Source organism: Anopheles maculipalpis, chromosome 2RL, assembly GCF_943734695.1.
Source record: "Anopheles maculipalpis chromosome 2RL, idAnoMacuDA_375_x, whole genome shotgun sequence".
NCBI classification, from domain to species: domain Eukaryota; kingdom Metazoa; phylum Arthropoda; class Insecta; order Diptera; family Culicidae; genus Anopheles; species Anopheles maculipalpis.
Genome location: NC_064871.1, coordinates 75,611,461 through 75,628,156, shown reverse-complemented (window position 1 = coordinate 75,628,156; position 16,696 = coordinate 75,611,461). Strand labels below are relative to the sequence as shown.

Sequence of the window (16,696 nt, the reverse complement as noted above, 5' to 3'; positions counted from 1 at the left end):
GACGGTGAGGTTCCGGATGTGGGAAACATAAATTAGACAAAAATATTGCCATTCAAAGCACTCTGGCTAGGGGGTCGTTTGGAAAACTGCGTTTGTATGATCGTGAACCGTGCTGCAGTGCTGCCTAGGCCCCGATCGGATCGATCGAATGTGATCCGGAAATCTATAAAAAAAGACCGGTTCTAATGTGTTGTTTGGTGTTTTATTACAGCCCGCTATAAAGCTAATTGGGGTTAGAAAAATAAAACTGAAATTAGTAAATACTATTTTTAAATCGTAGGTCCCTCGCTTTGAAACGCTTATTGATGAATAATATGGCAAAAGGTTTGCATCATGGTTAGGAAAATAATGATTTCTGTCTTTCTGAGCATGAAAAATGTATTCAAAGCTCTGTTAGGATTAGTGTTGGGAAACACAATTGAGGGATTTGATCCGATCGAACCGAATTCAGTTAGGTATCGATCTTTCGAATCCGATCTGGTATTAAAACTCTTGGTATTAAAAAAAAAAGGTCCTTACAAGGATCTAACCGATCCGGACCTTCCAAATCCCTGCTATGCCTGTATCCATCCTTATCTGTATAGGACCTCAAAATTAGGACCTCCAAATCTCTTATCGTTTCTGGATTTGATCCGGTTGATTGATCTGATATTCGATCCGAAATTCGAACAAGGATCAAATCCAGATCGATCCGGTTAGGGAACGAATCCCCGAATCCGATTCGGGTTTCAGTTCCCAGCACTAATTTGGATGCGATCCTTTCAAGAACTTGTGTAGGTGTCAGCAAACGTTTATTTTTCGAGATAGTTATGCAAGAAAAATACAGTACTTTAACAAAATTTAAAAACATTTCTTTATTTGAAATTCTACTGTAAAGTATGTAAGCCATTAATTCCGCTAAACTTATTGGTACGTGAAGAATGGCCGTGATTGGTAGTTAGGTAGATAGACAGTCTCGACCCTAATGGGATTTGACCATCGATCCTGCCGTGTGAAAAGCGGTGCCTCTGTCGCCCATACCACCATACTCTATTATCAATGTTCCTAGCTATAGTAAGAAATAATAACATATTTACTAAATTAATAACTTACTAAACAATCCTTACCTAATCATCAATTATTTTAAAGCTTTATTTAAGATCGAAAGAAATTTTAAAAATTAAATTGAACAGGATAGGACAATTAAATAAATTATAAAGTATTGAAGTTCTATTGTAAGCTCTACTTTTCTTATAGCGCCATATTGAATATGAGCAATTAACCAGAAACGATCGAACCATTAACATAGCTCTAGTTGAATCGAAAAAGGAAACCACGATTTGTAGACATACGATCAATTTGTCAGCAGTATAACAGATCATTTCGTTACATCGAGGGACGCGATGAAAATCCCAAACCCTAGCCATACCCAATCCGGCCATGCCCTGCAGCCAAATCACGCTCCACACAATGCACCGATGTGTGGTTTGGGTGGCGATAGATGTAAAGTCTCTTCGCATGCTCCATTCAACCTCGTAATGTTTGACATTCAGCACCGCAGGACAGCAGCAGCGGGTACGTTACACGTACGTTCTGTTACCAAGACAAAACGTTACACGGTGGATCTGGGCCCCGTAAGCTACAGCGCTCCAACATCGTGACATTTGCTGGTGTCGCAAAAATCTCGATAAATGTTTTCTCCCCACGCTTTAAGCTCCAGTTTTCTCGCTCCATCGGGATGGCGATAGTTTTGGTGCGATGAATAGGTGTTAAATTTGTATGAATTATAATTACGGCTAATGTATGCAGGTTTCGGTAACACGCGCATCAACCGCGCGAACGTGGTCGAGAAGTGTCGCGGTGCACTTGTTGTGCAATACGAATCATACGAATGACTGTATTCGATCATTCTTTCACTCACCTTCCTCTAACTTCATTTTCCCATTGCCCTAGGGAGGGTCTCTTAAAGCAAGCAAGCAAAAAACAGCCCCTTCAACGAATTAATTTAAATGACACGAGGCCCTTTTTTCCGTGATCAGGTACGTGATCGTAGTTAATGGTTGCACAACGGGGTAGCGCTACAGGTAGGGATGATTAATGCTATCGGTATTGAATGGGACGGAAATGGAGCACAAAGAAAGCCCTTACGAAGCTGGCAACTATGTTGGGAGCAGTATGACAGGTGGATTAAGGTTATTAGACCTATCCAGCACTTATCCCCACGTGTCGATCATGCTCGAAGACTTGCCGACAAATGGAGTGATGTAGATTTGTGTCACTTTAAGGTGAATATTCAATTAATCCTAACCTCAAAGCACAGAAGCATGGGAGCTAGCACTGTTGATGTGTTCAAATTTAAGGAAACAAGGTTATTAATGTGGTTTTTATTTCGCTCGATTAAATAAACGACTTGTTCCTACTGACAGTTCTTCCGGAAACAGGTTGACAGAGTGCGATCGTAAAAGCGAAATGACTTCCTAATGTTCGCGCTACGTTCAAGGTACTATCACACCACAAAAAACCATCTCCCCGTCCCAAACAAAAAAAGGAACAAGTTTCATCTCGTTTTATGCTTCACCTCACGCAGGTTCGCATCAGCTGCGTGCCATCTGTGGCCATCCTCAGACATTGACATTGAACTCGAAAGCCGGTACTGGGTCTCATCACGAAACCGGTTACAGGCTCATCTGCACAAAATGAAGATGTACCTTACCGCTGTTGCGTCTGTTACCGGCAGCCAAATAAAGATCAGCTGTTTCACTCGTCCTGTCCGGTTCTCGGCAAAAGGCTGTGGAAAGGTCAGACAAGCGCATCTTGAAACGTAATCTGTCGTCACCCTTGCTGTACCGTTCGGTTCCGATCGAGTGACGTCTGAGAGGATGAGCAGAAGGTGAGTTGAACGAACGCGCCTGCCGTTACTGATCGAGCTTCTTCGCTTGACGGTTGCTTCTTCGATCGATTATGCAACAAACCGGGTGCATCTTTTTTGGAGGCTCGACCACAGCGTGACCAAAATCGAGCTCATTCGTTGCGGAATATGCTAATCAAGCTTGAATAATGAAGTTCGAGTGACATTAATTAGACTGCTAATAGCTTATGATTTAGTTTTATAGCATTTATAATCTTTTTTGCTTAATAAAGAACACCAATTGTGAGCGTTATATACTGTCGTGTGGTTTTCCCGCGAGTGAGCATGGACACCTTGGAATGGTGCCATCTCACGCGTCAATTTACAGTCACGTAAACGTTTGTCAAAGTTTGATGCTGTTGTCGAGGCCGGTTTGATGAAACTTTAAAATCGCAATCGAATAATAGTGGGACACGGAATTATAATCGTTCTTCTAGGCGATTATGGCCGCCAATCTCCGACAGCCCAATCTGTCGGTCCACCCCATCAATCGAGTTGCTGATTGTGGAAAACTCCCAAAGAAACGTGGTCCTTTTGGTGGTTTCATTCAAGGTCTGTCCTAGTCTGCTAGACAAGTGTTTTGTGCGGGCCGGTGTAAATGTCGCCCCAAAACTATGAACAGCTGAAAGCCGATTGTTCACATCAGCTTGATTCGTTTTTAGAAGGTTTCAAAGCTATTATATGGTTTTACAGACGGCGTCACCTTCAGCAAAAATTGGAAAGATATAATAATAATAATTGGGAGAGAAACAAAGTAGTTTGAAGTTATCGAATTTTATAATGCATCGAGTTGGGTTGTTATAATAAGCGAAACACGAGAAAACGATGATGATATAAGCGAAAATACGATACGACAAGATGATTTAGCGATCGCAAGCCTTAGGACTCATCGTTAAAAACACTTGCTGAGTGTAAAATGTCAGATACAGCAGTATTATGCGTAACCAACTAATTAAATAAAATCAGAATTCACTCAGACTGTCAAAACCCCGAAATCAAATCGGGAAAAAACTCTGAAATACTCCTTAGTTTTCCAGGTGATTCCAATACTCCGATGTTCTGAATCAATCGATTATTTTGGACTGAATCCAGAGAAGACTCCTACTTCTAAAAAAGCTCCAAGCTGAATCAAGGTCGGAGTGCACCGGAGCAATCTATTACATCAACAGCTTCTTAAAACAGGTCTCGCCATAGATGTCTCGTCAAAGGGTCCTCGACCTAACCTTACTTTTCGCTGGGAATGAGGTCCTAATCACAACGTTCTACTGCCTAGGAGTGATGTTGATAGGATTATTTATTATTTATTATTTAAGGCACAATTATTTAAACGATTCTGTGCCATTATTTGATAGTAGAGTAATCAGTGTCTTTTTCGTAAGAAATATAATAAACATATCGCTATTTTTTTAATATTTTAGGTTGCTTTGTTGCTTTAAACATCAACAAAAAACATTACCCTTCATTCTCTTCCAAAGTTAATATTTCATAATGTCTTGCGTGATCGCCTGACCATATTGCCTCTAAATTAATTTAGGCTAGAAAGAAATCTTTTTTCTGCTCTTGCAATCTAATTGAAAAATTATCATTTTAAATTACATCTCACAACCACATAAGGTAGTAGCAATTTATTGTGGAAGCTGTACGCTTACCGCTGCCAGCACGCATTACAGCGATGTATTTGCTACATGTTCCACAATGTTTATCCTCCTACCATATTCCTGTACACAGCACACCATTTTTGGCACTGCTGCGGCAATATGTCAACTGCGAAAGGTGCGTACCTGTGGCCTTGAGAATCATACGAAAATAAAAAAAACATGAGGCAAATTGCGTCCGTTACGTCACATTGCTCTGGCGTGATTCTCATCGAAAACGAAATTTTAGGGTTAACGTGACACATAATTCCAGATTAACAAGTAGGGAGGAGAGGGGAAAAAACGGACGATACGGGACCAATTAGAAACGATCAACGCAGTGGTTGCGTACCACGATCGTTTAGGTCATCTCATTTCCTCTATATGTTATGTTTGACGCATTCTTCTGAGCGGTAATTATGTGAACTCCGCTTCAGAGCCGTAACAACGCGGAACGGAGATTTATGTTACGTTTGGTGTCTCGTGTTATTTGAAAACCGATAGAAAAAGATCACAATGATCGATAAGCAACAAGAACACCAACTTGCAGGTAATTAACCTTTGGTACTACATTGTAACGATTGTTCCGAGGAACTTTTCCCATTTTTTTTATTGCCTGTCGGTACGGTTTCGATTTCGATTTCTTCTGTCACCGTAGCGTGACGTCACGAATTACGATCTGCACCCCCCCAACGAACCGAAATGTGCCCCAGCTCAGGAAAAAAACGCACAAAGATTGAAGGATCAATCCATCTGTCCCATCCAAAACGAAAGACTGCATCAAGCGACGAACCCCTGCACCTTGCTGTGGCAATAAAAATCGACTAACAAGCATGCGACAAAAATAAACAATCGACCAGAGAGACCACAGAAAAAAACATAAATAATGCCCGTAAACTTCAAGCCGCAAATGTACGGCGCGCCGATTGGTACGGCGATTAAGAGACGAAAACGACAAAAAAAACCTCCAAAATTCACTGACGAACGGTAGAGCTCTCCGATTGGAATTCGTCGGTTTTGTGAGGTGAGAAATTGCCATCGAGATCTGTGCCCCATTCCGATTTCGTGGCCGATCTGGTGGCCCTCTCGGGCGGGGAGCGCTGCTTGAAGGAAGGGATTCCAAAATCCGTAAACACTACCAACCAACTTCAGCACCCATGGTTCGTCTTGTAAAGTGAGATGTGATAGTTCTGTCTGTGGTTCAGACGTTTTTTCGTTGCTTCTCTTCGTTTAGTTTTATTCATTCGAAGAAGGTCATCCCCCCATCTTCGGGAGGTCTTCGGTGTAGACTTCTGCGCGCGAACGATGTGCCCGGTGAAGCGTTGAGAGAACCCTCCTGCACTGAAGCACGCGTCGCATTGAGCTTTGACGGCACATTTCATATAAATATTAGACCAAACGCTTCCAGAGGTATCATTACATCGCTAGCTTCGATTTAGTGCAGACCTGCAAAACCACACAAGATGGCTTTTAAGGTGAGTTGAACCAGGGCGTGTGTGTGTGTGCGTGTGAAGGAATCTGTGCCATATGTGCGTGGTCTAGTGCGATCTGGTGACATTACTGTGCTGTGGAGTGAGATCCAGTGTGTGCTTTCAGTGTTGCGAAACTAACGTCCACCGTGTGACATCGGCTTATGATGTGCTTTTTTTTTGTTTATTGTTTCCCTCCAGATTGTTGTTCTGTTTGCCACCCTGGCTTGTGCCAGCGCCGGTTACGTTGAACCGGAACATCAACATCTGTCCTATGCTGCGGCGCCCGTCGCACACTACTCGTCTGCTCCCGCCGTGAGCTACAGCTCCATCACCCGTCACGAAACGCCCAAGCTGGCCGTGGCCAAGCAGGTTGCGTACGCCGAACCGGCCGTGCACTATGCTGCCCCGCTCACCAAGACCTACGCCGTCCATGAGCCTGCCCTGAAGACGGTCGTGGCCCAGCCCGCTTACACCAAGACCGTGTACGCTCAGGAACCGGCCCATGTGTACGCTCATGCCGCCCCGGAGGTTCACTACGCTCATGCCGCCCCAGTCGTCGCCGCCAAGACCGTGTCCTATGCTGCCCCGCAGGTCCACTACCAGGCTCCGCTGGTGAAGAACGTCGAGTACACCAAGACCCTGGCGTACGCTCCGGTTGCCAAGCACTACGTCTCCGAGCCAACCTACACCAAGCACGTCGTTGCCGAGCCAACCTATACGAAGACGCTTGCCCTTGCCCAGCCAGCCTACGCCAAGACCACGTACGTGTCGCAGCCCACCTACACCAAGACCCTGGTCGCTGAGCACCAGCCGCTGTACCAGCACAGCTCCCCGGTCTACGCCCATGCTGCCCCCGTTGTTGCCGCCAAGACGCTGAGCTACGCTCCCGCTGCCCAGGTGTCGCACGTCAGCTACGCCGACAACAGTGGCCATTACGCCTGGTAAGCTGTCGGTTCATCCAATCCGAAAAAAAAACAGCTGAAACGTATTGCTCAGGAACAAATTGTTGACAAAAGCTATGTTGATCGTTCGTTGCAAAATACATAACTTATTGTAAATTCAAACAAAATCGCTGATATTCTAAAGCGTTTGAATGAAATCCGAATTTAATAGTGTAAAAAAACATCCAGAAGATCATTATATCACAGCCCAAAGATCTATAGGATCTGGAATCCGCTTTTGATTGGAGAGTTTCTTTCGTTCTTATTCATATCTTGGTAGTTGAAGCCGAGAATAACTCCTTAAATAAAATGAAAAAGCTCCTTTCTGAAATTGTTGAAGTTATCTATCTTCAAGATTTTCTTTTTTTTATTTATCAAGAATTTTTTGATACTTGAGTCTATAAACTATCTCAGAAAAAAGTTTTAACCACTTTGAACATTTCGTAATAGAAACTTCATTTTTTTAAAATCACTTTAAAACCTGATTATATTAATAAAGAATTAACAAAAGTCACCTCCAAAATACTTTAGCCTAGAAATCATTTGATTTAATTCTAATTTCGAGTTTCTAATTCGATTTCAGAGATCTTTTCGATGGGAAGCAGAGTTCCAAGTAGACACTATCTGAAGTGAGTTCTAAATGAAATTTTTTGGCACATTGAAGGTACGATATTGGAGAAGAAGCTTATGAATTCCTACGGTTCTTGTACACAGGACATAATTAACTATTCCGCTGTAAAATATTTCCCGGCAACGATAGATAGGCGACATCGGCGCTGTTCTTCAAACGGCAGGACCGCGATACAAATCCCATCAAGACCTTCTCTCCTCTGGTGAGGACTGACTATCCAACTACGTGGTATCAACAAGTCTAGTAAATCATTCGATGGCCGGCGTGACGTTAGACGGTCGTTAAGTAAACAAGAAGACAGATGGGTTCTGCCATGTGAAAGACTCTACTTATCGATTCGATCATCGAAACGCCCCAATTTTCGGTCACATAGCGGAAAAGATTCTAGCTTAACAAATAACATAAACACATACATAGACACAGTAAAAATCGACGCAATAACAGGAACTTATTGCGAGTCTTAAAAATAAAACGCTCATACTATTCAAATTTGCTTTGGTCATCCTCCAGAAAACCTCAAAGAACTTCGGGTTCGGGGTTGGGAGCTGGATTAATAATTGGGGAAAGCAGACCTTGTGAAACATGGTGTGAAAAATAAAGTAATTTCCCCGTATCTACCACATACGATCTATCTACCATACTCCGAGGGGATGGCGTTGATGCGACCGCCAGAACGGTCTAGACAAACGACTGATAAACGAAGGTGCTAGATATTATAATTAAAAAATTAAATATATTTAAAAAATTAGGGCTAAATAAGACAGCCTAAGAACCTAGGGCGATCAGGCGAACGATACTATAGGGCTCAAATCTCGCCCGGACCGTAAGTATTGACTATTCAACTACGTGGTATCGGCAAGTTTTGTAAACCATTCGATGGCTGGGGTGACCAGCGGGTCATTAAGTCAAGAAGAAGAATTCTGGAGCATAATATTAAATCTTTTTGCGTATTAGTCAGCTTTTAGTCTCATTCTTCATTGATACCTTCATCGATACCTTCCGTTCTACAAACCTCACACTGACCAATGATCATGTCATACAACGCAATACAAGTTGTAGCTGACCTTAAAAGGAATGACAATCTTGAGTCCCTTTTCCCCGAGCTCTCTGCATCCTGCAGTCATTAAGGCATCTCTACTACAAACGGATATAAAGTTATATATACTCTCCGGTGGCCGTATTAACCTTGCCGGCAGCCGGCGTGTGGCAGTAAGCTTCACCATGCCGACTAGAGAGCGAGAGAAAGGTTGGTAGGCAATGCGATCACTGCGAAACCTTAACCTTCGCGACGAGTTACACCGCAATGCAAAACTGATTCACGCACGGTTTGCGTACCGGTAGCCGGCGGCAAAAAGTTTAGATCGATCGTTTGGGTAGGCGACCGTCGGCACGATCGCCACTCATTACCCCATTTTCGGAGTCACCACACACCACCAGTGTTTGATGAATGAAATTTTTCACTATCAAGCTAAGAGACGAGGTTTTTTGTGTGTTTCCATCCCTGGTAACATCAAGAGAGCTCTAAGGTAGTGACCTCCTCGATCATAGTACTTGACATTGAATGAAGTGATTAATCAAGCTTGAGCAGTGCGCATTGATCATCGTTCGAATAAATTGTATCACCCATCGTCAACGATCTTTACGAGGGAATTTACATCCTCCTGTCGAGGCTCTCCTTGATGCACCTCCCGAGCGCGGTGGTAATTTTATCTGCTCTCTCTCTGTTTTCATGTCCACTTTCTTCTTTCGCCCGTCTTCCGGCGAATGAAATTCGATGGATGGAACCGAAATACTGGTTTTTTGCGCGTTCGTTGCTCGTGCAACAATGCAACCCTATTATCATTGGCCCCGTCCACGGGTAAGTCCCTTTTTGTTGATCCCTTTTAGGCGTGCCCGATGTCGCATTGGTGTATAAAACGGACAAACCCCTGGACGAAGGGCGACACTCTTGAACGGTACGGTGCGTGAACGACAAAACCCTCGTGAGTCCCATTCCGATCATGAATTGTGCGGTAAGTATTCAATCCTTTCGGTACAGATGGCTTTGGCTGCATCAGGTTTACTCACCCAGCAATTCATTTCTAACAGATTGCAGTCTTTGCTGTGGGTCTAGCGTTAGCTAGTGCTGGATACGTCGAACACTATCAAGGTGCAACAAGTTTTACCTCGTTCGATCTGAAGTCATCTCCCATTGAGGGCAACAGGCTTGTACAGACGAAATCTGCCGCATCGTATGGCGCCCGTCCGACCCTAGTAAAAGGTTCGACCGATCACGCACTAGTTAGTTACGATGCAAAGCCAGTAATTAGTACGGTTTACACTGCACCAGTCACGAAGACGTTGACCTACAGCAGTGTTCCCCAGGTGCAGTATGTGGCTCCCGTTCAGCACGTGCAGCACAAGTGTGAACAGACGGAACACAAGCAGCTCATCACTCCGGTGGTCCAAACATCCGTAACGTACGGTGCACCAATCGGATCGAGCAGCTCAGGCTGGAGTCAGTCAGGATCTTACGGATCGGGCTATAAACCACTCCAACAGGTTGCACAAGCTCAAAAAGCTCCCTTTGAATCATTTGGAACAAGTTCCACATCTGGACACACCATATCGCATCACTACAATGCTCCGCATTCCACGGGGATCATCTACACATCTCCTAAAACCACGCAAGTAATTTCATCAGCTGGTTATGGGACTATTAATCAGCAATCAGCTTCGTTCGGTGTTTATAAGCAACATACACAACCAGCCCCAATTGTAGAAACTCTCGTTGATGTAGCTCCTCCAAAGCTGATCCAAGCACAACCGATTCTTTCTTACGGAGTCCCTACAATAAACTCCAATGTCAATCAAGTCTCTCATGTAGCGCCGGTGAAAGTGACATCCACATCCAGCTACGCTACAACTGGAGGAGCCTGGAAAGAGTCAAATGCAGGCTATGCCACTTCGCACCAACACAAAGCAGCATCCATCCCAATCAAGCCTACTCCTCAATACCTCGCTCCGGGACTTGTCGCTTCGGGAAGTTCCTCCAAAAACCATGGCCACAGCTTCACCACCACTCATAGCTACAGTAGCCAAGGTCAGACAAACAACGCCCAGCAGTATTTACCCCCCAAGACGAGTCTCATTACACCAGTTGCTGTAACATCCGTACAGTCTTCAGCGAGCCCTACACGCGAATATCTGCCACCACGAGAATACCTGCCACCATCATCGCAGAACAACAAAGATACGGCGGCACACATTGCGACCGGTAGCATTGGATCCGTTTCGTACGAGGTTCCTCAGCAGCAGTACATTGTTAGCTCGAGCAGCTCCGCCAACCAAGTGTCTCATCAAAACGCACAGTACGGCAGTACAGCGGCGGTTCTATCACCACTGCACGTTACCGTCCATAAAACGCCCATTCTAGCATACACCCCAAAGCATCACTGTGCCCAAGACCATTAGGGGTGCGACAAACCATAAAGAAAAAACGAACGAAAATCGTTCACTTAATAATAAAACAGGTGACCTCCGACGTCCCACAACAAAACTACTGGTGCCGCTTGTGTTAGTTTTTTTATTGCGTGAGGGAGGAGTTGACCTTTTTAAAGGTACGACTTGCTAAAGATTCGCCCGTTGGACGTTTCTCGGAACTGGTGTCCACCACAATCTGTTCGCTTGGGTGTTTGTGTGTGTGTGTGTGGCTAGAACTTATGAACCGAAGGCGAAGCTTTATGGCTGTTTAATGCTCTCGCTAGCATTGACATTCTTCGCAAAACCAAACATACCAAGCGGTTCGAACTGTGTATGACATTTTGATCACTTGACCTGCCGTACGTCCGTACCGTGATGATGATGATTGCGCCCTGCATAGCTTTCTCACGCTGACCGATCTCGCCACGATAGCGTTGCATCTGCACGAACACATAACTCCAGTCAGAACTAAAAATGTCTCCATTAACTTTTCCACTGCAAATGGTGTAGCAATATAGGCAAGCGCACTGGCGTTTAAAGAGCGTCATAGTCGACATATTCGACATAGTAGCGATTTTAGCTGCCGGCGACAAACGGTCTAGATTGGGATCTCGAAACGTAATTTTCAATCATGCTTGCATGTGGGCCGTTTGTCAGCACGTCACGTACCCGCGTGGTGCCACCAACCAAATTTTTCACAATGAATCAACACTAGATTCTCAGCACCGACCAAGCCCGATGCACCGAGCTCATTGGGGCGGTGAAGGGTGCTCGAAGGATTCCCAGTGTGAAAGGGTACGGTTTTGATACGACATTTCGTTTCGGCAACATACGCGCCACAGCCAAAAACGACAATAACAATATGAAGGCCACACGTGGAACTGGTTTGTGTTGCAGTTGGTACAATAACTGGTTCAAGCGAGGGAGAGAGTGAGAAAGAAGGAAAGCAAGAAAGAAAAGCAATTCGTATGATCGGGTGGCATAATATGTAGTGCAAAGTGTTTAACCGAATAGTGCGTGTGGGACACAAAAGTCAAACTATGGTATTGTGCGGTCATAAAACGGCAGGTTACCAGGCCGCCAAGCGTGGTACGCACAGGACCGCACAGGAACAGTGAGCACGAACCGGCTTAACTGGAACTAGAGGGTGTGTATTAAGTTGCCATGTTACGTAATTGATTTTTTTGCATTTTATGGACCTTGGGGATGCGGGATGGTTCTATGAGCTTTTGCATAATGGTAATTGTAGCAGTATAAATTTCATCGATTATTTCGATTTAAGATCGAGCGGTAGAGGATTTGTTAGCAGTCTGTCAAATTTTCGTTAAAATTAGCAAATCTTTAATCGTTGAAATTAGCAGAAGTCCTTAAATCGTGACGGTAGCTGCCCTGGTCTTTACCCGGGAGGGATATGAATCCACACCGGACCGTTCCCCCGTATGTCGGAATGACTTTCTAGCTGCAACTATGTTCCGGAAGCCGAAAAATGCAGATCAAAACCTCACGACCTGGTTGCAGCGTCTAAGAAGCCTCCAAGCCTGAGAATGATATTTTTATGATCGACCAAAAAGTTCTAGCTTGGGAAATGGAGATTTAGAAACAAGCAAGTAATTAATTTGAGCGCCTGAGCGCATGCAAGCTGGACCTAAATATGGATCTTAGTGTTTGACTGGGCAAATCATTTAAGGAGCATACTTATATTGTAGCAGCTAAAGTTTGGGGACGACATACAATGTGGTATATCTGTCTATGTGGGTGCCCTTCTTTGTATAAAGATTTTCTTGTGAGATTTGGATACAGGTTGATGCTTTATAAAAAAACAATCAACATTAATCATTTGTAGTATAACAATATAAATTGCGAAACCAGAGCGGTAAGTGTCGGTGTAGCTCGGTGACAATGTTGGATGTCACGATGAGTAGTACTACGAAGAGCCTGGACAAAAAGTCCTGACAATCCTGCTTCAGGTAATTTAACGCTAAGGGCTCAAATGGCTGGTTTTCATCGTAAATCCAAAAACGTATTTAAAGAATCGTGTCTCGGGGAGCTTCTTGTCTTTTCTCAAAATATTTGATAAGAAGTTGGACAAGCATATCAGGCCTTATCACAAAAACATAGACCTCCTATGAGGTCCTCCTTTAAAGATCAGTATTGTCCAGGAGTTCCATACGCTGTGCGAGGATCCAACCGATCCAGATCTTTTCTTCCTTACTATACAGTATCTAGTAGCTATCCTCAGTGGCGGATCTAGGTGTTTACAGGCCCCTAGCGGAATGGATATTGGGGCCCAACACCATGCGATAGAGGGCCTTCGTAATCAAAAGTGCTGACCGGGGGGAGGAGGATTAATTCCATTTCACGGGAGGTTCCCTAATCCGGGAGACCCCCTGATCAGTAAAGCTCCTCTCTCCCATCTGGTTGACGGGGGCTCCTAGGGCCACTTTTTATCCTTATTGGGATCCGGATTCTCTTCCTTATCCGTAATGTTATTCGCGGATTAGTGCTCTTCAATGTCGGGATTTGATCTCGGTTTCGATCCGTATTCGGTCCAGGATTCACCTAGGCATCAAATCTGGACCGATTCAGCCAGGGATCAAAACCTAAAATCCTATCCGGATTCTTGATTCCAACACTAATTCGATCTAGATTTCTGACCAAATGAAAATGTTAGGTTATACTGAACGAAATATTTGAAAAATTACTCAAACTAACCACTCAGAACTCAGAAACATGACAGCTCGATACATCAGTACCATTAGTACCAGTACCAGAGCTTTGAAAAAGAGAAAAAACAGTTTGTTTTAGGTTTAAAAATATTTTTTAGGTCTTTTTTAATATCTTTGACTATACATTTTTCTGTTGCATCAATATTTGTATCGATACGTGCGTGCTATTTCTGAATATAACAATCTTAAGAGAATCTTAAGATCGTGCAATGTTTAAGACGGCATGGTCCTTCCCCCTTTCAATATTTATGAACCAATAAGTTATGTTTTTTGAATAATTATGCCAGATTCAATCTATTGACTACCACAGTTACTTTCTTATACGTCCAGATATCATACATCCTCCATTACTTTATTAGGAAAAATGATATATAACGTAAATATAACGTGTTACATGTAATGTTATCAACATGACCAATCAGTTTACATTCTCCTATAATTACATAGCCGGTGTGCCGTAACTATTTAACTGTTTGTCCATTTTATGAACACTGAACTCAAAAAGCAACAACAAACCAACCAACCAACCAAGAGCGGCATCTGTTGACAACAAGTAAATAAGCTCTACTAGTTGACCCCGAATCGGTAAGCGGTATTTTGTGTAAAACCAAACGTGTGGACGAATTTCGTTCCGAGTAACATAAAATTCGCAAATGGAAGTGTAGTTGTGCATTCTGTCCCTTGCGCAGAAGGAGACTGTTACTTCTGCCCAAAAATAAGATCAATTCATTCACAATACCAAGACATACTGGTGGTAACATGATATACCAGGCCCAAAAGCGTGTAACCACCAAACTCGTTAGGATGATCGATGGTAGCACGCTAGTAGTAGGGTAATTTGTCGACCGTCCCATCTGTCTCCTGCCAACGGTAAGCGTAAGCTGCTTGCAAAGTGCTCAACTCTCTTGATCCCTACCCAATGACTTCCTTATGACAGGCGTGGTGCGTATGTGGACCAAAAATTTCAAACCTCTACAGGACTTACACACACACGACAACCCAGTCAAATGCCAACAATTTTGCGATTGATTCGTCACTCATTGCTTTTATTATTGCTATTATCATCTAGCCGGCCAGCACATCGGTAAGCGAGCGCAAAAAGCGAAAGTAGGAGGCTCGTTTCGTACGTTCGATTGACTCCTTGGACACTTGTAAGCGATGCCAGTGGATCAACCCCTACTCTCTTCACTTTTCATACACACACACACATACATTCGGCGGAAAACATACGTTTGACTGAGCAGACACAACGATCAGCCCCATATCAACCCCCTGGTAAGCGGGGCCGATGATTTGAACGGGGCTGTGGCTTTCGGTGTCGACATTTGAAGAAAAAGCCGACACAGCAATGAGGGTAGGACTTTTTTCGATATAAATATTGCTGTCGGCGGACGAAACAGTATCATTCAGGTAGTAAGCTCATCGACAGTAACACATCTTACCAGAAACCATCCGTTAAAGGCATAATGGCATTCAAGGTAATGGGTTGGATGGCGTGCAGTGAGTGTCCTGTTCAACGGCAGGACTCAGATCCATTCTCAAGGAGTGATCTCCTACTAGTGTGATAGTGTTGTGAGGATTAATGTGTGCTAGAGTGTGTGTGACTGCGTGTTTGGGATTTGAGGGTTTGGTGATGCAAGTGAAAAATAATGGTTTCTTTTTTGGTTACTTCTCGGTGGTCACAGTTCGTCGTATTCCTGGCCTCGCTGGCCGTCGCTAGCGCTGGATACCTGGAGGCTGGCCATGCCGTCCAGTACGCCGCCCCGGTGGCTCACTACTCGCCGGCATCGTCGGTGAGCTACAGCACCATCTCGCAGGCTGCCCCGGCCAAGCTGGCATACGCTGCCCCGGTCGCCAAGACCGTCTCGTACGCTGCCCCGCAGGTGTACGCCGCCCCGCAGGTGTATGCCGCCCCAGTCACCAAGACCTACCTGTCCAGCCCGGCCGTTGGAGCCACGCACGAGAGCACCATCCGCTCGCACGACAGCACCATCTCGCACTACTCCAAGGCCGTCGATACGCCGTACTCCAGCGTCCGCAAGTCTGACACCCGCATCACCAACGAGCTGCCCAAGCTGGCCTATGCTCAGCCCGTCCTCGCCAAGCAGGTTGCCTATGCTGCCCCAGCCGTCCATGCCACCTATGCCGCTCCGGCCGTCCACACTAGCTACTCGCACGCTGCCCCAGCCGTGACCTACGCTCATGCTGCCCCGGCTGTCCAGACCTATGCTGCCCCAGCTGTCCACACCAGCTACTCGCATGCTGCCCCAGCTGTCCACACGACCTATGCTGCTCCGGCCGTCCAGACCTATGCCCATGCTGCCCCAGCTGTGACCTACGCTGCCCCGGCCGTCCACCAGACCTATGCTGCCCCAGCCGTGCACCAGACCTACGCTGCCCCGGCTGTCCACACCACCTATGCTGCCCCGGCTGTCCAGACCTATGCCCATGCTGCTCCGGCTGTGCACACCTCCACCAAGACGCTCACCTACTCGCCGGCCGTCCAGGTTGCGCACACCACCTACGAGGATGCTCATGCCCATTATGCCTGGTAAGAAGCGTTCTGTCCGAGCGAACATCCTGAAGCGATTACAATGCGCAACAACAAAAAAACCGCGCTCGATCAACTATTTATTAGAACATCAACCAACATAAGAAAGACAACAACAAAAAACACCAGTTAGGAACTGCATTGTTTCTGTTTTCTGTTCTGCAAACGATGCTGTGTACATTCGGCTTGCTCTAAACAGTAGAAGCATGCCCAGGATGCCATCTCGAATGTGACCATTTTTGTGTGAAATACAATCCAATACGAACTGAAGTTGAAGACGGTGTTTTTCCATTCTACGTGAATGCGTTTGATGACAGATAAATATTACTTAACAACCTCCATATTCTAGGCAACTGATTAGAAGCTATTTTCAAGAGGAGAAACCAAGATGT

The 16,696-nt window shown here is 44.9% G+C and overlaps 2 protein-coding genes across 2 annotated transcripts in view; one reads left to right on the top strand and one right to left on the bottom strand.

Annotated features, from left to right (window-relative positions):
- Nucleotides 1–1,916: 1,916 nt before the first annotated feature.
- The window catches only part of LOC126556078 (E3 ubiquitin-protein ligase ariadne-1), a 157,895-nt gene continuing 143,115 nt past the window's right edge, over nt 1,917–16,696 (bottom strand). Inside the window, exon 10 of the mRNA XM_050211275.1 lies at nt 1,917–1,928. The gene's annotated coding sequence lies outside the window, so the exon portion shown is untranslated. The remainder of the gene's footprint in view (nt 1,929–16,696) is intronic.
- On the top strand, nt 5,985–16,340 carry LOC126567475 (mucin-12-like). The gene is made up of 4 exons (XM_050223695.1): nt 5,985–5,996; nt 6,192–6,934; nt 9,770–10,923; nt 15,398–16,340. Exons 1-4 carry the CDS (start codon nt 5,985–5,987, stop codon nt 16,306–16,308), a joined length of 2,820 nt encoding a protein of 939 aa, XP_050079652.1. The 3' UTR covers nt 16,309–16,340.